Raw genomic sequence first — 26,375 nt, forward strand, 5'->3', positions numbered from 1 at the left:
AAAAGAGAAATCCCTGTCTTCAAAGACCAACCACATTGGAAGCAACAAACATTTCGCCTCCTGAGCTCTTTTCATCCTTAAAGCTTAATTTGATCCTGCGCTCTCCAGGGAGCGCTATTAGAGAGAACTTCACTGACACCAGAGACAAAACATCGCCTTATATTTATTATTATCTAACAGATACTGTTAATATGCAATGAAATCCGACTGTCTGTACTGCACTACGTCTTTATAAGCACTGAAAGCAATTGCGTGCCAGCGCGCTCTAGTGCCGCTGCTAACACGTTTTCTGATTAGTTTTTTAGACAATTTGTCTAATCTGCTGTGATAAGATTCATACAATCTTAAAAGTTTTTCAGAGACCTGACCAAACCGTGCACATTCACCTTGTGGCGGCGAATTAAGCGCCTTTTAATACAGGAAACGTAGTTAATGACGACTGAGCGCAAAGCGCCAATTGAAGTCTGGTTGAGTGTGTGTGTAACCCGCAGCACTTCCCAAACTCATCAGACTGCAGCGCTGAGCGCACGGAGAGGGACTGACGGCGCTCCTCACACGCAACCAGAGGACATACGTTCGTTTTCGGCTAATTTCGACTGTTGTGATGCGCATTCCCGTAGATCCCAGCGTCGGCCGGAGGTTCAGTCCGCCGGTGTCGGTGAAGATGAATGATGTGAACCCGAGCGCAGGACAGCAGCAGCAGCAGCAGCAGCACCAGGACAGCGCGGTGGTGCCGAGACTCCGCGCGCAAGAGAACCGCTCCATGGCCGAGATCATCGCCGACCACCCCGCTGAACTGGTCCGGACCGACAGTCCAAACTTTCTCTGCTCGGTCTTGCCTTCTCATTGGAGGTGTAATAAAACCCTACCGGTTGCGTTTAAGGTAAGAACTTGTTTTTAAATATGCATCTTGGAAAATGCGTTAGTCTTTATGACTGCGTAAATAGTCATTTATTAGAGTGACATGTTCTAACTGTGTAACATGGACACTGGATGTAATGTAAAGTGTTTGGACGATTGTTGTGTTAGTTTTTAGGTCTGCGTAACTTTGTCAAGTGAAAATTGAAGCTTGTGCATGTCAAATTTTCTATGCAGGTTTAACACTTCTGACTGCACTGAGAAATAAGAACATAATTACAGTAATATGACGTCTTAATTTAATAAAACATATTTAAACGGCATTATTAGGCCTAATACATAATATACCAAAATATTTTGCAAAGTGCCTTTTAGATTTTAAGTGTAGCATGTGCTATAGAGATCGAGATTACTTTTATTTTAATTGTTAATATTTATAATAATTATTTCTTTGCTGTCCCTAATGACCCATCAGCTTAAATTTATACAAAAAAAATAATACTTCATATAATTGTATTAATTTCAGTCAGTTTTGCTGAATGTGTCTATTTTGTCAATTTGTCACAGATAGTTACTGTGTCAGTAGTCTGAATCGTGCCTTTGTACTATTTATACTCTAGTAAGAGTGTGTGAACAGCAATTTTCTCCCTTAATAACAAAATAGACTTTACTGGAACAAAGCTTCATTTAATAAGAAATAATGACATTGCTCTGGCATTATTCACTGTTTGATGTCTAATTCTGGCCTGTGGCAGAATCATTCCTCTCGGCTGGTGTTTATAGTCAGGCCTGTGCAGGTGTGGTTAGCTATTAGGGAATTGCCAGATTAGTAGCTAGATTAGTAATGATGAAATACAATTCCAAGATCATATGCAAATATATTGCTTTAGGTGCAATATGCTGATTCATGTACTCACTGAACTAATAAATGCCGTCTGATGTAAACTGCATTTTAAAATGTTTATTAACGATAATGATAGATTGTCACACAAGCACGACATGCAACAAATGATTTAATAAATCATATTTATTATTTTATGCCAGCTGCTTTTTAGACAGCTTCAATCGTGCATTAAAAGCCAAATGCATTAAAAGTTAAATGGATAGTTCACCCAAAAATGAAAATATTGTCATTACTTACTCACGCTCAAGTTGTTCCAAACCTGTATGCGTTTCTTTCTTCTGTTGAACACACAAGAAGATATTTAGAAAAATGTTGGTGGCCAAACAGTTGACTTCCAAAAATACTATGGAAGTAAATGGGGACCAAAAACTGTATGGTTACCAACATTCTTTAAATGATCTTCTTTTGTGTTCAACAGACAAAAAGAAACTCCTACAGGTTTAGAACAACATGATTGTGAATTTTCGTTTTTGTGTGAACTATCCCTTTAAAATTTGAATTCGTACATTTTTATAAAACAATAATGATTATTTTCTTTTCATGTTAAATCTGCATAAATATGTTCATTTGTTTGCATGAAATCCTGCTATTAAATAATAATCAGAATCACATGAGCTTTCTGAAGAAGCTGCTGAACAGAACATCTTGCATCTGCGCACATGCACTGTTTGAACCGTTGCATCATGGTTCTGTCCGCAGGTGGTGGCCCTGGGAGAGGTGGCTGATGGGACGGTGGTCACAGTGATGGCTGGGAATGATGAGAATTATTCAGCTGAGCTCAGGAATGCCTCAGGAGTTATGAAAAACCAGGTGGCCCGCTTCAACGACCTGCGCTTTGTGGGCCGAAGCGGAAGAGGTCAGTCCACTTTTTGAGAAATGTTTAGATGCTTTTCGGATTGTTGAAATGATTAAAATCCCTTATCGTGCAGGTTTACATTGGGAATGTATTCATATCCAGGGTGGTTTGCATTTGTGCAGAAAATTAAAAATGAGCTTAACTGTCATTCAAAAGTTTGGCCACACCTTTTTTATTATTACCGCTTTCATGTATTACGGATCCCCTGAGGGGGACATGGTGATGGAAAAAAATAAAAAGATGAAAAAATAATAAGACTCTCGCAAAATGTTTGTGTTCCCCCAAGAAACTTTTGGGTTCTTTGCGATTTTGCATTTGCGAGCGAACGCAAAGTTTCTCAGGGGAACACAAAACATTTGCAAGGGAATGCAAAAGCTTTGCCAAGTCATTTTTCCTCCAATCTCATACTGTATATATTTTTTTCTTCACCATGTCCCTTTTGGGGGTCTGTAGAATATTGGTAGCTATCAAATCATGACATAACCAAACATGAAAGTGCTAGAATCATGTATGGTAAACAAATCATCCTTTTAAACCGTATTAAAGGTGCTCACACTGGACACTTGTTGAGGCTTTCCTTCACTATTTGGCCCAACTCATTCAATTTTGCGATTAATTTTTTTTTATTAAAATGCAGTCAAAGCACTCACCACGTTCTCCTAGCTAGCTATGACCTATATATCAGCAAAAAATGAGAGTATCTAGCAGGAGATAAATTTAAAGATTAGTGTCCCAATTACAGGACACAATTGATACGTAGGACCCATTTATATTTAGCTACAAAATTAATTGAAAGTATTATACAATAACTTTTACATCATAAGGTTCTGAACATCGTGAGAAACTTAATTTCAAGCTTGTCCAAACAATGCACTTTATACAAGTTGACTCCTGTTTACACAGGCTTACCATATTCCAGATTATATGATCACACCATGCGTTTTTCTATTAAGCTTAATCATTTTGTGTTTATCTACACTTGCACAATGTCATGTGGAGAAATCCTCCAGGGAGATTTGGTAACAGAGGCACGCGGTCAAACAGGGACACATGACATTCTTAGAATAATTATAGTCAGTCTGTGTACTGAGCTATCAGTTACGAGCCAACACCGTTGTGAAACCACATCACCACATTGGCGGTAAGAATGCACTCATTAAATTACAGGTCTGTGTGCGTTCTGCACTAAGGTTTCTCATGCCATCGTCTTTTGTGTGTTGGAGAATTTTGCATATTGCTCAGATTATTTTTTAAGGGTAAAGCATTCAATTCTGTGCTTTTAGAATCACTGAATGAAATTGTAAAAATAATGATTCTTAAAAAAGCCTTTCATTTTCTCCATTGGGAAATAACGATAATTTATTAACCTTACCGTGCGTTACCGTTTATTAGCATTACCGTGAGCTATGAGGTTGTTAATCAATAGTATTTGTTTCTGTTGAAGCCGTCAGCCTGCCTTATTTCAGTTTTTTTTTTTTTTTTTTACAATCATGGTGAAAAACTACATTAGCCATGATGCTGTACAGAAAATTCCACCAATCAGAGAGTGGCCACAAGCAAAACTCGCCAAAAGAGCTCTTTAGCTCCGCCCACTCCCATGAAGTACTATGAATGACGTAATTCAATCTTGAGTCTGCATATACGTAAATGCAAAGTGTGCATTAAACTTCAAATATATTGTTTTTATATATATAATCAACATTTTTAAATGAGTAGTTTTTATATTTTTATATTTTTATGCTGTTCACAATGCTTTTGTAGTTTTTTCATTCATTAAAGCCGTTAAATTTAACAACCTTTTTATTTTTTCAAATATAGTTTTGCTTCGAAATCAAAGTTTGCAATATTATGATTCACCTCATAGCTGGCTGGATTCTTTCTTGGCTTAAAACGCGTTAACGAAGACTATTTTTGAAATCCATATGGGTGAAATAAAAATAAAATAAATAAAGATAGCCACGCCCCCAAACTTACACCACTGGTTTAGTTGAATTGAAGTTCTATATTTAGACAGACTAACCTGCAGATAAACTTCACTAAATTCAGTTTAAAACTTGTACACTCCATAAAAAGATTAAATATAAATGAAGCTTCATGATTTTTGACACTTGGAGATTTATTTTATTTTATTTTTGATTTATTAGATCCCAGGGCACGATGACATATTGTATTCAAATAATTGTTACATTATGAGAGCCACTTGGTCGTATTTAATTCAATTTTATGATCACGAGTCTTATGAATTCACTGTCAGCAGATCTGTGCTGCTGAGATTCCACGCGTCTTGCCAGCTGTTTCCCATCGTTGCCAAAGTATTCCACCCACTACTTCCTGTCTCCCCAGCAAACCAGGGGCATTCATGAGTAGGAACCATTGGAGCGTCATGTTAATCCCTTGTTCCCCCGTATTAAACCACCAGAGAGCACAAATTGTCTGGAAACAGCGTTTAGGGAAGTGAGCTGTCTAGATTGCCGATGCCACAGTTTAGCGTCGCGCGATTTCCCAGCAGCCCACTGTCCTGTTCATGTTCTGAGAGCAACGAAAAGTAGTACAAAACGATGCTGACGTCATTATTGCTCAAATCTTTAAATATCCCCGGATTATAAACTCAAGGAGCTCAGTCTTGCTTTGACACTGAGTAAAGCCCTTCAATGTTTCTGTGTTTGCACAGGGAAGAGCTTCACCCTGACGATTACAGTATTCACAAACCCACCGCAAGTGGCCACTTACCACAGAGCCATTAAGGTCACGGTGGACGGACCGCGGGAGCCCAGGAGTGAGTACACCTTATATTACATACGGCTGTGACTAACCACATCCACGAGGCCTGTCATCACGTCCACCTCTCTGTTGGGCCGCAATCGCACCTCATCAAAGGCTTGCGGTCATTCGTGCATGATTTATTTATTTTCTGATTTCTGCCTCAATCGGTTCGTCGTGAAATCATTGCCGAAGAAATTCTCTCAGGGCAGACAGATTGATGGCTTTAATTTAGCTTTGAACAGACTGGAGACTTGGGTTCAGGATTGCTATTACTATTGGGAAATACGTATTCAGTATATATCCAATGAAGTCAGCATTAGTCATGGAAGGGATTGTGGTACTTTTTCATATTTTCTGTTTAACATACAAATATAGTTAGGAGTTTTTCAGTTTTATGTTTAAAAATAAGTACCACAATCCCTTCCGTGACTAATGCTGAATTCATTGGATATATATATATACTATAATTTCTGAGAGAAATGGGATATTCAGTGGAATAATTGAATGCTTTCGCAAAGTTGTGAAACATCTTGAATGTGACGAGAGAGGAAAAAGTTCACGTAGCATGTGCACTCCAATTCATGAACGAATCACTAGATTTGGTTCTTTGCAATGAATCAGTTGAGCCAATTGGTGAATCATTTTGAATCAAACACTGGAGTCATTGGATTGAATCAGTCAGACAACTCACTTCCTCACTGAATCGTTAGTCTAACTTACTGAACTGCAGATTATTGTGTCCGGTAACACTTTATTTTAAGGTGGCATAGTTACACGTTACTTACTATTAATAACAGTAATTACAAGCAACTAACCCAAAACCAAACTCTAACCCTAACTGTAACTCTATAGTAAGTACATGTAGTTAATTAATATTACTCAGTACTTATTCGAGTTAGTACAGTGTACCTTAAATCAAGTGTCACCCTGTGTCGAGAGCCATTACTGTGAAGAGTACTTTTAGAAAGCTAGAAAAGTTTGTAAGGTTATTGAAACCATGAAAATATTTAAAAATGAGTCCACTGAAAAAAGTTGTTTATATGACATGTTACATATAGATAAAGATATATATACACAACAGACATTTAGAGTTTTGTTGTGATCGTTTTAAAGTCAACATGAATCAAAATTGGTATATTTTATATATATTTATATATTAAAATTGCATTTATTATAAGACAGATATTAATATTAATAGTGTGAACAATTCATCAGTGCATGTTTTTCCAATTATTATTACTTTTTGGTCTGTGTAATCTTCAAATATTAAATAAAAAATGTATATTTATATACATATTTAAACATTTTATTTAGTTATGAATGTTTAAATTACCTTAAAATATTATTTTAATAATATGTATGTTATAAAATAATATTTATTATGATGAATGATTAATGAATATGTATTACTACTTACTTATTTTTAGTGTATAATTCTTTTTTTTCTCTCCAACATAAACTCCTGTGGGAAACACTGCAACGAATTTTGCACCAACAAAGTAAACAGTTCATTTTGACTATAGAGAATTCACACTTTTGCAAGTTGTTTCTGGTAGCCGGCTGGTCCGTCAGTGTTATCTTAATCAGCTGTCTGTCTGAGCGTTGGGTTAGTGTCTGCACAGAGGTTCTACCGCGGTAACATTGTGCTTGCATCAGCTTGTTTTAATGGCACTTATAAAACTGCGAGAAAAAAAAAATCTACTACATCTGTCAGTGCCAACTGGTCTGGCAAGCAGCTGTTTTACTTTATTATGAAAAATATATACTTTCGTCTTGGCTTAGAAATCAAGCCTATCACATCCCTAACAACATTTCTGCCTCTCTTTTTCTCTCTGACTTTCAGACTATTCTCAATGAACACATATGGTACTAGTATTTAGAGGCTGTATATGGTCTTGATTCTTCATTGTATTACAATGGCCTCTAGCAACTACAGGCCTCGTCTTTGATGTTGAAGACTTCCTCTATTTCTGCCTTATCTATAAGTGAAGTTTTTGAAAGGCTTGCAGGCCGTGTTATTGTGCGTAGGAACAGATGAAAGGCTCTTTTACGGGTGGCTTTTTGTGTAGCGCTGATCTGATATTGGAAAGCTCCTGTCTCGGCTTACAATATGCTGTCAGGTTGCAACCACGTCTCTGATAGACCGAAAGATTTCACATTTCACAGTTTTAAAGTTTAGTGCATATGTTGCACAGTATTGTCTGTGTACTGCTTATTATTAGTTTTAAAGAAGTATGTGAAACAGTATGCAGTGTTAAGGGATAGTTCACCCAAAAATGAAAATTCTGCCCTCATGTTGTGCCAAACCTGTATGAGTTTCTTTCTTCTGTTGAACACAAAAGAAGATATTTAGAAGAATGTTGGTAACCAGAGAGTTGACAGTAGCCATTGACTTCCATGATATTTTTTTTTCTTGGCATGTTAAAAATTGTGGTTGATGTCACCAGTTCATTCATCACACTAGAAATGGAAGTTAAAGTGTAATGCATTGTGGGATTCAGTAATAAATGCAGTGTGTTGTTGTTGTATACTGAAATAGCATACTAACATACTATTACTTTTGCTGCAGTGTATATAGTATGTATATTGTGCATAATATGCCGATTTTCTGTATGCGTATAGAATACCTTGATAAATACATTTACCAGAACAGTAAATACTGTGTGCAATATTGTGTCCCAACTTGACCTTTCCTTTTCAGCCACAGTTGTTAAAATAACTTTTTTTATTTATTATTATCAATATTGAAAACAGTTGTGCTGCTTAATATTTTTGTGGAAACCATCATACATTCCGGTCAGGATTCTTTGAAATAGAAAGTTCAAAAGAAAATGTATTTGAAATATATATATATTTTTTTTGGTAATGATATAGTCTTTACTGTCACTTTTGATCAATTTAATTTAATTTTTTTTTTTTACTGGCCCTAAACTTTTGAACAGAAGTGTGTATATTTATTTATATTCTATATTTTAGGGGCTATATATCAATAAATAGTCAGTTGGGTTTTTTAAAAAGTATTTGTCCTTTAATGTCAATTTTATCAATTGATATAGTTATGCATTTTTAACTATTATTGAATGTGTAATTGACAGCAACTGGTAACTGGACACCACTTGCCTGAATTGAACATGCAATGTGATGAGGTCATGTGACTAACACGGAGAGCTACATGTAACTTTTGCACTTCTTTTTTCCCCAAAATTGGGTAATATGCCATATTTTTCTGAAGACAGTGGCAGGTAGTAAGGCAACAAGGCACGTCCGAATACAATGATCGTGTCACATCCTGTCTACTGAGAATCTGCCATCTGATGTATTTTTGAAGGCAGCGTAGATGTATCCTTCACTGCCTTTGATATCCCACAATCCTGTGTGTCCCCATTCTGTGACAGCTGAGATAAAAAAATAAATATGGACGTCTGAAAATTGCGGTTGGTGTTCAGTTCGTGTGTAAATGTACATTTTTGACCTACTTTTCCCACTTTAAATGTCAATTATAGTGAAAAATGACTATAGTTTTGTGAGGTGCCTTCACGCGCAAACACTACGGCTGTGTTCAAAATCGCCCCATATACCCTCATTCACTATTCCCTATATTACTCCACTATTATAGTCCACTTGGAGAAGTGAATGAAAACGAGTGAGTGAATTCGGAAACTGACTGCGCCGATATAGGCTGCCAATTTTAGTGCTTACTGTTTAATAATCTTTTAAAACTTAGCAAATTACCATGAAAAGATTTATCTTGATCTCTGTCATGGAAACTAGCATGCATAAATCTTAATTAAACAATCTTATAATCAAGAAAAAAGGAATTTACACCTGTATGATATTACACTATAGCCACATTGGACAAATGGTTCGGAAAATGGATGGATGGATGATTCAGCTGCGACGCCATCTTCTGGTGAGACGCGGGAATTCATTCAACACAGTGCATTATGGGTATTCTCTTGCTGTTGAGCATACATTTGTTGTACACTTGTTATTGCGGTGCATTGTGGGATTGAATGAGTGCACTCGGTAACGTCCACTATGGTTTAGGACACCACTACAAATGGCTGTCCCCTCAAATAGAGCCCTATTTAGAGGTATAGGGTGTGATTTCGGACACAGCCTACATGTCAAGTCATTGCCTGATAGGGCAGCGAGGCATTTTCAGATGAGCTTTCAGACGCAGCCAGTATAGACACAGTTTAAATACCAAAGTCTTGAAACATCTACTGTACAAGAACTTTGCTGGTGTTTGGGAATATTCTAAACACTTACTGCTATTAAAAGAGAGAGCAGTCATGCAACACATACAGCTACGGCATCATTTAAGCAGAGACACGGAAACAAATGAACCCAGAAATAAATGCGCAGAGTATTGGTCAAACATCACCTGCGCTCTGAGCATGTGCAGATGTCCATGGGTTCGCTATGAGACTAATCACATATGCCCTCTTAATAATTTCACATTTCGCACTGATTTTATCGAAGAACGGCTCATTTACAATTCTGCCTCATTAAACCTCAAATTGGCGTTAATGAGCGGGTAATTTGGGAAGAGGCCCGTCTCGAACGTTCAGACAATGCCTACAGTGTGCTGTCAGAGTGTCCTGACGGAACATCTCTATGTGTTTATATTTTTTGAGAATCATAGAAATAACTGTAACATGTTTTTGTACATCAACTTATTATTATTTCAGTCCAAATATCCTCATTATGTCCAGCGCAGGTGGCTGTAATGCTCGTTTGGGTCGTGTTTTTCCTCGTCCACCACACAGGCCTCATTCTGAGGTTGATATCCAGTACAGGAAGCGTATTAATGTGTTTGTGTATTTAATAGATCCTGATGGGTGCCATATGAACTGTGAATCAATAGGGCCAGGAAAGCGCTAGACAACGAGAGCGTTGAGTGTTTCTCTGTGACAGACGTCTCTCAGTGAGTTTGCTTCTTGATTGGCTCACACATGGGGTTTTCTCTTAGCCAGAAGTGCTCAGCTCAAGTCCATACACCTGTTTTTTATTGCAGTTGTATCAAAACAGTGCATGCTGTCCTAACATTTGAATTGAATTATGGAGAGAGTGTTTTTTGTTATTTTAAAGGTTATTGAAGGAATGAGAGTCATGGATATGTCAAAGCTGCTAAATGGCTGCCTTTCTATCGTTTTTAAGTTGCAAGGTCAATGTTTCTTAATGTATTAATTTGCTGGACACCTTTGCACTCTATTTCTTCCAATAAAAATAACTCAGAAAAAGTAAAAATATTTGTATATATACAGTATACACTACTGTTCAAAAGTTTGGGGTTGGTAAAAAAATGTTTTCATGATTTTTGATGCTCACAAAGGCTAGATTTGCTGGATCAAAAATATTGTTAAAACAGTTATATTTTACATACATTTTAATAGTAATAAAAAGTTATATTACTTTAAAAGTAATATTAAACAGAAATATGATTAGAATTTAAATAACTGTTTTCAATTTTAAAATATTTTAAAATGTAATGTATTCCTGTGATGCAAAGCTGGATTTTCAGCATCATTACTCCAGTCTTCAGTGTCACATGATCCTTCAGAAATCATTCTAATATGCTGATTTGCTGCTCAAGAAACATTTATGATTATTATCAGTTGAAAACAGGAATTTTTCAGGAATTTCTGATGAATAGAGAGTTCAAAAGAACAGCATTTATTTTAAAAATAGTTTCTTAAAAGTCTGTCACTTTTGATCAATTTAATGTGTCCTTGCCGAATAAAAGTATTAATTTCTATGATTTGTAAAATATTTTTATGATATATTATATGATGTTTGAAAAACATTGCATAAGAAAGCGATTCCAATAAATAAGACATGCACAGAAATGGTGTGATTTCAGAAGCACTTCAGCATGTGTGTTCCTCGTACAGTTGACTCCAGGAAAAAGAGGGATCAAATTAAAAACAGATTTTATTGGTTACTTCAAACTATGCCTTAATAATTCCAGCAATGCAATATAATGTGTATGTTTGCAATACATTGTGCTTTTTCTATCTTTCGCTTTATGAAATGTCTGTTCCTTCGGAATCATACCCATGATGTTGATATTGCGAGTTCCAGGCTTTAGAAGAAAATTCCTTGTCCAATTTTTTTTTTTTTTTTTTGGTCCCCACTCCTTTTTTTTTTTTTAAGGCAGAAATTCAGGTTTTCTATGTTAGAGTAAGGATAGAGTATATAGTTTGTACAGTATAAAGATCATTATGTCTATGGAAAGTCCCCGGTAAACATGGACACCCAACATTAGTGTGTGTTTTTCCTGGTAAACCCTACATTATGGGGACAAAATGTCGGCAATATCCGAAATCCTTGTCCTTGTGGGGACATTTTTTGGTCTCCATGAGGAAAACGGCTTGTAAATCATACTAAGTGATTTTTTTTTAAATGTAAAAATGCAGAACGTTTTTTGTGATGGGTAGGGTTAGTGTAAGGGGATAGAATATACAGTATACAAATTATTATGTTTATGGAAAATCCCATAAAAAAATAAAAAAAGACATTTTAAATGTAAAAATGCAGAAGGTTTTCTGTGAGGGTTGTGTTTAGGGGTAGGGGTAGATGATAGAATACACAGTTTGTACAGTATAAATATAATTATGCCTATGGAAAGTCCCCATACAACATGGAAACCCAACTTCTGTGTGTGTTTGGGGGGGTTGTGTGTCTAATAGCACTCATTAAGCGTCATTTGATCTAATAGTCGGGGTGGAGTTGGTTAAACTAACATACCTGCGCTGGGGGCCCAGTGTAATTATGGATTCAGTGTTAGACTGTCACTCTGTGTAACACCTATAGGAAGTGTGCTATGCATCTTTGTCTTTCCACAGCTCAATCACAGCAGTCAAACAGCACAACTGTTAGAAGTCACAGAGACCGCAAGTAAATCTGCTCAAAATCTCCTTTCAAGTGAATTTGCTTGAAGCTAAAATCCTAAATCTGACACGAGTCTCGTTGTTTTGACAATCTCACACATCAACAAGTTGAAAGGGGATAATAATTTATCCTTAGCAATAACAGCAGCTGATATTACAGTAAAAAAAGAGCCAGAGTTGGCGCGTCGCGCGGCACTCCTTTCAAAACAGACCACACAAGACTGATAGACATTATTTAAGCTTACAATGAATGTAAAAAGAAGTCGGTTTCACTTAGCAGAGGCGTCACTTAGGGGCGAGTTAAGTTTACAATGGGAACTGCTCACATAAACCCAACCAAAACAAGAGAGGAGAAGAAGAGAAAACCAGAACCGCAGGCTCGATCCGTTCAGACTGTGTGTGAAGGTGCCAACCACCGAGGTTGTGTGTGTTTGCGTCTGGTTTGGATAGTTGCTGCGTATATCAGTGCTGCATCATTAGGAGTCGAGAAATACTGATGGCGCCCTGTTCCGAGTCACACTGCTTTCATATCCGCATGGAGGTGATGAAGAAGTGTGCCTGCGGTTTGAAAAGGGCTGAGGGCCCTGTGTGTGTGTGTCTGTACCCCTTCCCTGCTTGGCTTTCCTCCTAAATGCTGAAATGTAAAGACCACACAGACACCTGGCAACACTCCACAACAGCCTGGCTTTTTCCTCCCACTTTCCTTTTTCTCCTTCCCTTCTCTTTTTCTCCGATTTTCTTTTCCAGTTTATTCCGTTCTTCCGCTGACTTTCTCAAAAACCCTGTTGATGACGGCCGGTGATGAATTTCCATAATTTCCGGGCCGCCCCAACTAGTGTATGTGCATCGTCCGGATGTCTATTCGATGCGAGATCTGTAAGATGTCTAAAACATTCCCTGTCGAATGTTTCAATGACGTTCAGCAGATGTTTTGGGGGAAATTTGCAGTGTCCTCGCCCACAGGTAGTGATGTCATATACGAATATTTGTTTTGGGAGAAGCGGCATCACCGACGGAGACAGATGGTATCATTTTCTAATCATATATATATATACCATTTCCTTGCCAGTTATGCCTACTACAATCTACACCACATGCGAAGAAACAAGCGTGGATGTCATTGACTAAAACGATTTTTGAAGTAAATTATTTTATGTTTTCTGTTAGGTTTGTAAGGCTAAGTTATATTGCTTCGGAATCTAATGAAGTATGAAATTATAGCTATGAGTAAAACAAAATCAGTTACACAATCAAATTAATACAGACTCATGGTAATTAGCTAAAAACCTACCCACTACAATTACAGCATCTGGTGATCTATATAATACGATCTCAATGCCTTATCACTAGGTGGCGATAGTGAAGCCTAAAAAGTGAGGAGTGTAGTAGAAGAAGAGCGGTACTAGTAATGATAGTCGCATACTACCTTAGGTACTTATTTTGAATAAGTAATTACTTAACGACCGCTAAAAAAAGTATTTTCTATAGTATGAATGTGTCTAGTATGAATGTAATTTGGTCCTACCATGTGACCGACCAGCGTCAGTTGTGTTACCTCACTGCCATTCACAAATCCTCTACCAGGGCCTCATGGGATAGTAAAGTGTCCGTCGTACGCACACTTCAGAATCTCACCGAAAGTAGGTCGCCCGGGTACTTTTTGCCTGTACTCTTTTAGTAATGTGAATTCAGACATACCTCTTTTGTCACATACTGGGAAGTATGGGATTTCGGATGCAGCCGACATCGGCGATTCAAGAGGGAAGTGCTCGGATATTCGGACATTGAAGGTTTCATTGTAGGGGGTGTGGTTTGTAGTACTGCTCAATTATTATCAGTTATTATTGATGCTCAATTATTAATAATGGTTCTTATTATTATCAATGTGGAAAACATTTTTTGCTGCTTAATATTTTTGTGGGAACTGATTTTTTTTTTTTTTTTTTTTTTGGATTTTTTGATGAATAGAAAGTTCAATGAACAGCATTTAGAAATTAATTAAAAAGCAAAAGAAATTGACTTTTGAATGGTAGTGTATCACAGTTTCCGATAAAAAAGTATATATATAATTTATATTTTATTCAATTTTAATGAATTAAAATAAATAGTTATTTATATTATATATTTATATTATTATATATATATAAAAAAAAAAACATTTAAATTTTATTTATTTAGTCGACATTTGGCATTTTGCTTGCATCTCCCTGCAATCACAGTTTAATTGACACTGACTGTGTCCTAAATTCATCAGTTCCTGTGTCCATTGCTCATTACCATCGGAATACGTTATCGGATCATCAGTGTTTGTTTAGATTTCCTTGTCCAAACAGCCTTTCATGCTGTTCTTCGAGTAGTCCAAAAACCCTTGGATCATATATTTCACACTCATTTCGTTTTTTTCATCAATTGTTCTTGGATCAGTTGATGTGGCCATACAGACTCCCCTGTCATCAAAGGAAGCCTGAAAACAGGAATTACTCCATTATAATTCTCTTTGCTCTGTGATTCTCAACCTGAGATAAGATCTGTGTCAGCTGGAGACTGGGCCACATCCCACAGGGCCATTTAAACATCTGGAATGAATGTGTTAGCGCTTCCGCTCTGTGATTGGACAGGGAAGTGCTAGCTATCGAAAATCTCACTCCTCTGGCTGGGGGATGACAGGAATTTTTGGGACTTTCCCTCCAGCAGTGATTTCATCTGGTTTCCTGGCTCTCTTAAATACATCTCCTCATACAGATGATGTCCTTGTGCTCATTCCTTTACTCTATGTCACTAAGTTATTTTCTGGATCCTGAAAGTGTCTTGAAGCCCTAATTTAAGCAGGGGTTCGTTCTCAATACAATTTTGAAAAATGCTCCCAAAAAGTAGGCATGGAAAATCTGTGTTCCAGCCACTAATTATCAAATTAAAACAGCAACAAATCCACAAGAATACATGCATATCAATTAATATCTGTAAGTTTGTATTTTGCATTTGTATTCTTTGGTGCTTTTCTGGATAATTTTGACATTATTATACCATTGATTTAATTTACACACAAGTAGTGTTGTCAAGGTACCAACATTTCAGTAGTCGGCACCAATACAAGTAATTTTTTGGCGGTTCTCTGTACCAATTTCGGTACCAGAGCAAAAACTGTTGAATTAAGAACTTATTTTTGTCCCATTTTGGCTACGTTCACACTGCAGGCTGAAACGACCCAATTCAGATTTTTTTGCCCCTATGCGACCTGTATCTGATCTTTTCATGACAGTCTGCACGACACAGATCCGATCTTTTCAAATGCGACCCAGGCCACTTGGGTATGTGGTCCAAATCCGATACGTATCCGATCTTTTGAAATGCGACTTCAGTCTGAACGGCCAGGTCGCATGTATCCGACCCGCACGTCATTGATACGCGACAAACGTCATAAGTCTGCGTTGAAGTAGTCGTTGGTTTGAAAACTGAGGTAAATCTGCCGAACGGGTCGACCTCGACGAGCCCGTTAATTAAATAAATAAATAAAAGCCCACGGCCACCATCATTATACAGTATATCCAATGTGAATAAGAGTAGACTAACGTTATGTTAACTTATTTGTGCTGATATTAGATAGGTCAGCGGCTGCTGTCTGGCTCTTGTGTAACGGTCGCTGCGCGCGCTCGTGTGTTGTGTGTGTGTGTGTGTGTGTGTGTGTGAGTGAATCACAGTTAGTTGAAGTTCTCTGGTTGAAGTTTAGCTACTTCCGCAAACAACAAGTGACGTCGTTGACCGTTGAGTACTCTTTTGCGCATGCGGGTCACTTCTGGGTCATTTCACGTTCACACAGGAGATCACAAAAGGTCGCATTTAATTGGAAATGTGAACGGCCTTGCAAAAAAATCGAATTTTTTCAAAAAATCGGAATTGAGCATTAAAGGGATACTCCACTTTTTTCGGAAATATGCTCATTTTACAACTCCCCCAGAGGTAAACAGTTGAGTTTTACCGTTTTAGAATCCATTCAGCCGAACTCCGGGTCTGACGGTACCACTTTTAGCATAGCTTAGCATAGATCATTGAATCTGATGAGTCCAGTAGCATTTCTTTCAAAATGACCAAAGAGTTTCAATATTTTTCCTATTTAAAACTTGACTCTTCTGTAGTTAAACCGTGTACTAAGATCGACGGAAAATGAAAAGTTGCGATTTTCTAAGCCTATATGACTAGGAACTACTCTCATTCCAGCGTAATAATCAAGGAACTGTGCGGCTGTACCATGAGTGCAGCAGGCGTAGTGATATGACGCAGCGCCTGAAAATAGGTCTAATAGGTTAGACAAACTTAGTCCCGGTCACGTTGGAAGAAGTTACCGAGCTGGGGACTATTTTCAGGCGCTGCGTCATATCATTACGCCTGCTGCACCCATGGTACAGCCACACAGTTCCTTGATTATTACGCCGGAATGAGAGTATAGTTCCTAGCCATATAGGCTTAGAAAATCGCAACTTTTCATTTTCCGTCGATCTTGGTACACGGTTTAACTACAGAAGAGTCAAGTTTTAAATAGGAAAAATATTGAAACTCTTTGGTCATTTTGAAAGAAATGCTACTGGACTCATCAGAATCAATGATCTATGCTAAGCTATGCTAAAAGTGGTACCGTCAGACCCGGAGTTCGGCTGAATGGATTCTAAAACGGTAAAACTCAACTGTTTACCTCTGGGGGAGTTGTAAAATGAGCATATTTCCGAAAAAAGTGGAGTATCCCTTTAAGCCCTGCAGTGTGAACGCAGCAAGGCTGTCAATCTCTAAAGCACAAGCTCGCTGAATTCTGCTATCTTGTGAAAACTCCTGTTATAATAAAAAAGCTGTTTTAATTGTACAATGAATCTCTTATTTACATTATTTACACTGCTCACGTTAAACAAAACAAAACCTTGTGCGTTTTTAAGTGGATTCTAACTAATCACTACTGACTAGCCTCTCTGATTGGCTATTTCGTTCATGCACTCAACAGATATGATTGTGATTGGCTACAATGCTCAACGCTTGTAAAAACATGCCGTAAATAGAAACCTTTGACGCTCAGAGAGCGTTTGAAAACAGCGTCTATCATCAGGTACTGAATATACCGGTACTACTCGTACTGCAAAAATGCTGATCCTTTTTTTTAAATACCGGAATGTCTGACAACCCTCCTCACAAGTAATTTGTAATGTCGAGACTGCCGCAGTCAGAGGTGGACAAAGTAGGCCTACACACCTTCCTTACTTGAGTGAAAAGTACAGATACTACTAGTCAAATATTACTCCGTTACAAGTAAAAGTTGGAAAGACCGATTTTTACTTAAGTAAAAGTACAAAGTAAAAAGTAAATGTCAATGCATTGTTTTATTATTGTTGCATTGTTGTATGTAATACTTACAGTACCTTATGCCTCTGAATCTATGCCTACCCTCATATTAATATCACATTTATTTCTAGAACACAGTTCCAGTAGTGGGATTGAATGTGAGATTGAATAAGTGCACTCAATAACGTCCACAATGGTTTCGGACACCCAAATGGCTGTTCCCTCAAATAGTGCCCTATTTAAAGTTTTTTGGCTTTTAGTATGAATATGTTTGCCTTACTGTTATCTATGAGCTAGTGTGCTCCAAAACAATGACAAAATTCGCATTTAGAAGACAAAACCCAACGTTGAAAATGAAAATCAGGTTGATGTCAGAATCCAACGTCAGATTGACGTTAATCTTCAACGTTGGACAGACGTTGTATTGTGGTTGAAAATGAAAATCGGGTTGACGTCAGAAACCAACGTCAACCCGACTTTCATTTCCAACCAAAATGCAACCCCTAAAACCAAAATCATCCCCTGACTGACGTTACTACTTTCTACTCAAGGATTTTGACAGAATTGTTGTGGAGTAAAAAGTACGATATTTGTCTTTCAAATGTAGGGAAGTTAAAGTAAAAAGTTTCCAGAAAAAAGAATACTCAAGTAAAGTACAGATACTCAAAAAGTGTGCTTAAGTACAGTACTCAAGTAAATGTACTTTGTTACTGTCCATCTCTGACCGCAGTAGCGGTAGAAGCAAATTGTCTTCCATCATGCTTCATGCATAACTATTAATGTCTCAAAATCATGTTTTATTGCTTGGTTTTTGTCATTTTTAAGCCTAACCATTATCTTTTATAAATTCACATTTTTATTGATTTAGAAATAGAAAGAGGACAGGAATTGATGGGAAGAAGAGGAAGAACCAAAAGCAGGAAATGTTCCAAACACGACACAACACGCATTACGCCAAACAAGCAAGCTCCAGCCAACAATTTTATTTTTAAATGATATATTGTTATAGCTTTTCGCATAATTGTGTGGGAGAGACCATTATTTAGTTATGAACTATATTTTATCAGATGTTCTTCATTCAAAGCGGACTTCCAGTGTCAGCTACCCTGAGGCAACCTGTTGAGCTCAACAGTACAAAGGTGCTTGTGATCTCTCTAACACTCGTTCCTGGTTTTGTATTTTAGCCACACCATTGGGATTGAACCTAAAACCTTTGTGTTAGCAGCCCAGATTGTTAACCACTTGGCTGCCCCCCCACCCCCAAGAGATACTTCTTGGGCGAGCAAATGTAACCAGATACATTATCCAAACTAAGGTGGCTACATATTCTCCACGGACAGAATCAAAAACAAGCCACTTAACATTCCAGAACTCTTGCTGAAAATTCCCATTGTTTGCAAATCCAAATCCATCTCTGGTGTACCCATTACCTGTATGTGGTCTTGCTCTGGTGATTCTCAAAAATCTAAATATCACCCCTTGCAAATCTGTCTTCAGGGAGGCTTTAGCAGTACGGATGCACATCGAACGCTCGAAATTTACTAGTGATCAGAGTCCGCTGTCTCTCCGAGCGCTGAACATTGTGTTTTATATCAATCTCTGTGAAATACAGCCGCACAAAGCACATCTTTGTCCATTTTATTTCCCCAGCAGGATTTATGTCAGGTCCACTGTCTGGATTCAGCTTGTCACAAAAAATTATAGCTGACAAATTGGCTTTGTGTGAAAAGGTATGGTTTGCTCAAACGCTGCACTTCCTGGGAGGTTGAGTTATGCTAGCTTTTAGCTTTTACATGTGTCACATTGCTTGCGAGTTCAAAGGCGGAGTGCGATGCAACAATGTCCTGAAGTTACACTCAGAGTCAAGCTAATGATTTTTCCATTAGCTGTAATGTTTTCATTGAGGTGAAATACTATATTATTGTGTCTCTATAGTTTTCTGTGCTTCTACAGAAGACATGCGTGAAATTAAAGATGAAGTGTGTAATTTCTGCACCATTTGGGGAACCAAATGGAAATAATGGATGAATGTTTTCAAACTGGTTTTTCAAACACTTTTTGAGCTTTAGTCTGTAAAACACACTGCAAAAAAGGATGTTCTCTATTTTTTATAGTACAAATATCTACACTGCAAAAATATGATTTTTCTCCCTCAGTATTTTCTATTACAAATATCGAAATAATCTTAAATCAAGATACATTTAACTGAGAAAGACTTGGAAAAATGAATGACTTAGTTTCCGTAAAATGTATAAAAAATTAAGTGAATTTATGAAAACTGTAAATAGGGTAAGACAAATAATCTTGTTTTCCCTTTGAATTAAATGTATTTTTCTTACCCCACTGACAGATGGTTTTACTTGTTTTTATGCATGAACTCACTTAAAGTCATTTTGCTCCTCAAGCAAATGTATCTTGATTTAAAATGTTTACGCTGTAGTGCCTTACATTTTTGAGTACAATCAACTTGGATGTTTAAGTAATTTCAACTTAAATGACATTAAACTGACTTAAAAAAATGAATCTTGTATAACTTGAAAATTGCTTGTTGGAAAATGGAAAAACATGTTGTCATAACTTATTGATCATATGATTTTTACAGTGTATGACTTACAGTTGTCTTTGCGTATTAAGATAGAAGAAAGGATTTTAAGATTTAAACTGAACACACTTCATAGTTTATATTCTAGAAATACTAAAGCACTTTAATGATTTGATTATGAAACTGTTCTGAGTGTGTTTGCTGCTTCTCTTTGTTCTCCTGGCACAGGTCGGTTAGTCGAGATATAGAGGTAGATCGCTCTTTCGGTGCCAACTGGAGCGCTGCCAACTCCAGCAGGAGTTTTTCTCTTTCTCCTGTTTGATATTTACTTTACGGCCTTCTCAGGAAAAAAAAAAACGGCTGCAGTCTGAGGGAGACACTGGACCATTTTAATGTGGAAAAAGGGGCTAGTTGTGTATTGGGCCGCGCTGCTGTCTTATCCCTCTTCTAATTTGCCGAGAATAGACTTGAGGCTATATGGACTCTTAAACGCTTCTGTTATAGCTTTCCAGAAAGGTGCTGGCCAGTGTCATCATGCATCCTATACAGAGGAAGCACATGCGGTCTTGTATTATAAGCGTTTCGTCTTGTCTGGGAAGGTTGAGTGTTTAATGTGTGCCAACAGAATGTTATTATATGCCAAGCATAGCACTTCATTGTCAAAGCCAAATCCCCGCCCTGATGGGGCAGATTAATAGATGATATTTTAAGAACATGGAATATGTAATATTTGATTTTTTTTTATGGAAATTAAATTAGATTCGGTTTGACTCCATATGGCAGAGTCACGGTAAATTGTGGCTTGAAAGACTCAAATGCCATGGGGCATAATGAAAGCTCTTATAAAGAGGGGAAATGGAACACCTGTCTCATAGTCAAACGTATGCCATACATATACATCATAGATTGGCTAACTTTTTCATGCTAGGAGATATAATCAAGAAGACCCACTAAATAACTTTTTTTGAGTGCAGGCTGATAGGTCCTTTACATGCAATCTGCAAGCAATCACATCATTAGCGCAAGAAACAAGCTGATTGGCCTCTGCTGATCCTGCAGCCAATGAGATTGCTTGCTCAACATTTAAATAGTCTGGTTCATTGTTTTCTGTATGCTATTCCTGCAGGGCGCTTTCAGAGTTCCCCTGAAATCCTCCACCTCCCCCAGCTCCACCTGCCTAGATCTGCTATGGATTTATGTATGTCTATTTATGCAGTAGTATATCTTACATGCTCACATCAGCACATCTGTGTATCTTTTAGCAGTAGCAAGTCCATACTTACTCTGCAGCAGCATTAATCAACAGCAGCAGCGTAGCAGATCTAGCCAAGACCAAATACATTAACATTGCCATATTCAATAGCAAGCTAAAATTATTCAGAGTTGCCATGATTGAAATATTTCTCCCGAAATCTTCTACATGAACTATCAGTTAATACTAAGTACACACAAACAACATTAATTAAAATATGTATATAATTGCTTACTATGTAGTGTCTAGGGTCTAGGTCTAATTGCATATAATATATATTTTTTTAATATTATATGCAAATAGGGCCAAATAGAGCATTTTCTAATTGGCCCTATTTTTTTTCTCCCCTCATAGGGCCCTATTATACACCCGGCGCAATGCAGTGCCAGGCGAGACCTAGTTTCAGCCCGATGCAGTTATCATTTTTCATGTCCTGCGCCACGTTGTTTAAATAGCAAATGCATTTGCGCCTATGGGCGTGCTGGTCTGAAAATGAGGTGTGTTCTGGCGCATTGTTAGCGCGTTGCTATTTTGAGGCAACTGAAATAGACTGCGCCATTGACCAACTGAAACCTGGTCTAAAGTCAATGGCACAATATTTTTTTAGTTATTTAAAGAGCGCGTTAGTAATATGAGGCTATAGGCGGGTCCACAACGCGCACACTCTGCTTATTACACACACGCACAAACTAGCCAAATATTACAAATAAAAGGATTACAATGTAAAAGATTAATATTGTGTACATAAATATATGGTGGAATCCGGCTTGTCCTGTAGACGGTCTGCTTGCGCGCTTTAACCTCGCGCACGAGCAGATCCGTATCCTCTCTGGAGACGCGTTCAGTCTTTCCGCTTGCAAATTCTGACATGTAAATGGTAAATCCAACATGGCGCGAGCACAACTGGCTTTTAAAGGGAATGGGGAATTGCACGTTACGCCAAAAACACACCCATTACTCATTAAGAGAATAGGGGCAACCCTTTTAGACCATGCGCCGGGTGCGCCGACCATTTTTCCCGTCGTTATACTAGCAAAAGTGGATTCGGACCACTTTAGACCATGCGCATAGATCGTTAAAATAGGGCACTTAGTGTCTATGGTGGTTACGGCCCTGGTGCATAATTAAACAAATTGGACTTATGATAATAATAATAATAGTGAAAACCAGATAATTGAACATCATTACATTGCTCTTTTAATAACTGAAATTTGTAACAACACTTAAGTAATTACATACATCTTTATCCATAGTATGTGAGTCTTGAGTCATATTCAAAAGAACCAGTTCATAAGAATCATTTGTTCGTAAATCGGACTACATGATGTAGGTTTGTTTTTACATGCAGCCCCTGAGGAGCAGAAGTGCGAGTAACTGTGCTGTAATATGCAAAACACTTGTGGTGTATCTTGTCAGAAATATATAAATACAAGTTATTATGTGGTGGTCAGTTTTATTGATGGCAGTATATTGATTGCAGGGCACAGGCCGAAGCTGGATGACTCTCCGAAGGCCGGACTGTTCTCCGACCGTCTCAGTGAACTAGAGCGTATCCGGCAGACCACCATGAGGGTTACCGTGCCAACGCAAACACCACGGCCCTCGCTTAGCAGCCCCAACTCCTTCACACCTCAGGGCCAGACGCAGATCACAGGTATGAGATAGAAACACACTGCGTATTCTAGTCTTATCAATTCTATTCTTTTCAGAAAGATGCAGCTGACTCCACAGTTAAAAAAGTGACAGCAAAAACAATTACAGTATATCACTCTTATTGGATGTTAATATATATATATATATATATATATATTAGGGCTGCCAAATCGATTAATCGCTTGTAACATAACATTTTGTTTATATATGTGTGTGTATATTTATATGTGTGTTTATATACTGTATATAAGTCCTGTCAAATCCATAAATATTATACACACACATATTATATAAACACAAACTTTTATGTTAGATGCAATAAATTATTTGATAGCACTAATATACATTATATACGTGTGTGTGCGTGCGTGCGTGTGTGTGTGTCATCCCTACAGCCACAGGACAATCGGTTTAGAGAATGGATGAATGGATATAATATTTAATTATTTACATTTATGCATTTGGCAGATGCTTTTATCCAACTTACATTGCATTCAACGTATATGCGTTGCTAGCAGCATGCTCTATTGTTTGAACTATAGGTATACAGGACATATATGTTTTTTTTAGTTTTTTTTTTTTATTTGTTTATTTTAAATGTCCTTGTAATTCATCAAATACCCGAGTAATGTTAATTTACAGATGTGCACATATTTCATAAGTTCCTGTTTTATTGGTATGATCTGCACACAAAACCACATGAATGAAGTCAAGGACCCTTTGAGTCACCGCTAACATGTCAGTCACAATTGTTGTTTGCTTTATTCTAATCATCACTTTATATTTACTCATCCACCCAAGCATTTCAGTATATGTGGTGTGTGTGTCACTGTTAGTGTCTATTCGTCTAAGCTGAAATCGCACACTCCCACATGATGGACAAGTGGAAACCGAGTGTGGACAGCCTAGGGCAGAAGTTGTGTCACTGTGAGAGAACAGGATATCACCTGTCCTTAATTACTGCTCGGAGAGCGCATGTCCTGTACTCTGGGTCCTGTTACTGTACCGCTCCAAAGCCAAGGGACTGGATCTGAGAAGAAATGCACTGTACCTTGTTGACTTTAGCAATTATATGCCTGCTTTTAAACTGATTCTTGGCATGACAGAGAGCTTGAATTATGAGGCATGAAATGTCAGCTCAGACAAACATTTGTGAATGCATTTATTTAAATAATTTACCCAAGGGATCATATTGTATTTGCAATATGTGTATATTCACAAAGCTTCTATATGGGACAGACAGACAAATATACATAGATCAAGAATTGCAATTTTCAGTTTAATTAAATGAATGACAAGATGTACTGATTAATTAAAGGGTTAGTTCACTAAAAATGAAAATGATGTCATTATTTACTCACCCTCATGTCGCTATTTGTGAATAAAAGCTTAAATTAAATCTGTTCATCATATAAGGTGATCGAGTCTCTTCAGAAAATTTGGACTAAACCACTGATTAGTTTTACAATTTCTTTATGAACTTTTTGCAGTGACAAAGTGTCAGTTGTGTAGCTGTCTATGGAGGAACAGAAATCTCTCAGATTTCATTTAAAATATCTCCATTTGTGTTTTAAAAATGAACAAGAGTCTTAGGGATTTGGAACGACACGAGGGTGAGTAAATGTTCATTTTTGTATGAACTATCCCTTTAATTGCATATATCAGTGTTTGGTGAGAACCCTCCCCAGATGAAGATAATTCAAATATATTAGTATGGCAGATGAGTAAATCATTGAATAGACATTACAAAATTAGCTTTAGAAGTCAACATATTGTTTATTTCCATATCACTGAACATAAGCCTGTCAAAAAATTTACATAGACTTTGTCCTCACAATGGAAGTCAATAGGGAACCGAAACTTGTAAGTTAGCAACTTTCTTTAAAATATCTTATTTTGTGTTCCACAGAAGTCATACAGGTTTGGAATGACGTGAGGAGTATATGACGACAGAATTTTCATTTTTGGGTGAACTGTCCTTTTAACTGTGGTCTTGTCTTTGATCTGTTTGTACCTTTAGATCCACGCCAGGCTCAATCTTCCCCACCATGGTCATACGACCAGACGTACCCGTCGTACCTGAGTCCCATGGCCTCCCCGTCTGTGCACTCCACCACTCCGCTGTCGTCCAGCCGGGCCACAGGACTGCCCTCCATCAGCGATGTGCCCAGACGCCTTCCAGGTAACCTCCAGCCTCAGACCTACAGCAGGTGCGCCCCCTACCCCTCGCGTCCAACACTGCAGTGGGCAGGGGGTGGGCACGTGTGTTATGGTCATTTGCACATTTAGAAGATTTGGGGATTGTGTGAATTAAGCACCTTTTGATTAAGCACCTTTGAAAGATATTTGGAAATTAAGGGGTGCATTTACTTAAAAATCGTACATTTTTAAGAGATATTAATGACAATTTTTTTTAATCTTAAATGTCACTTTTATAATAACTCTAAAAAAAACTGCATTTACCACCCTGTCATCAGAAAAATGCCTCAGAATTTTGTGCATGAGCCACATTCAAGCCTCATTTGCATAAGAAATAAGCATGTTTGTGCTGAAAAGAATTAGAGTGACTCATGGCGCAGCACTATTTCAATGAATTTTGAAATGAGTATGCACCACCAAGCAGAACTGCCAAAATAGTACCTGTTTTCAAACAGGTTTCCAGAAAACTGCCATTAATTTTGAGGGAAATCAGTCTACCAATGTCTTACTTATTGTCTCCATATTAGATTTAAGTATTTTAGCATTAAAAAAATACACACTTTACTTTTAACTTGTTTTTTTACTGCTGCTCTGAAATAGAAAACTATTTGTAAATTATAACAGATTATAACGTCTATAGCAGCCCTTGACACAACGCCAAAAAAACCTTGTATTCAGTGTTATTTTAATGTAATTTATATATGCTATTAAAGTTTTTATTAAAGAGGTGGTATAATGCCCTTTTCACCAGATGTAAAATAAGTCTTTGATGTCCCCAGAGTGTGTATGTGAAGTTTCAGCTCAAAATACCCCACAGATATTTGTATATAGCATGTTAAAATTGTCACTTTTTGAGGGTGAGCAAAAAGCACCGTTTTGTGTCTGTTCCTTTAAATGCAAATGAGCTGCTGCTCCCGGCACAGAGGGCGGAGCTTCAAGAGCTTACACTCACACAGACATGCACTGAAAATGTACAAAACTTTTAGCCTTTTATGTTCAAACCGGATTCCGACAATGATGGAGAGACTCAAAAAGTGACAACATGTAGAAGCAACAGGACATTTCTGAATGGTTAGTTGGTGAATTTATGTAGCTTATGTGTAGTTATCTTCTAGTCATTGATTAGCATA

General features: G+C 37.5%; 1 protein-coding gene across 1 annotated transcript in view; it reads left to right on the plus strand.

Annotated features, from left to right (window-relative positions):
- Positions 1-604: 604 nt before the first annotated feature.
- runx2b (RUNX family transcription factor 2b) overlaps positions 605-26,375 on the plus strand; it is a gene marked incomplete at its 5' end in the record, with an annotated part of 35,057 nt that continues 9,286 nt past the window's right edge. The window contains 5 exons of the mRNA XM_084433202.1: positions 605-883; positions 2,462-2,618; positions 5,290-5,394; positions 22,874-23,047; positions 25,067-25,228. Of these exons, the coding sequence (XP_084289328.1) occupies positions 605-883; positions 2,462-2,618; positions 5,290-5,394; positions 22,874-23,047; positions 25,067-25,228 (877 nt within the window). The remainder of the gene's footprint in view (positions 884-2,461; positions 2,619-5,289; positions 5,395-22,873; positions 23,048-25,066; positions 25,229-26,375) is intronic.

Source organism: Rutilus rutilus (genome assembly GCF_951802725.1).
Source record: "Rutilus rutilus genome assembly, chromosome: 15".
Classification (NCBI taxonomy): Eukaryota; Metazoa; Chordata; class Actinopteri; order Cypriniformes; family Leuciscidae; genus Rutilus; species Rutilus rutilus.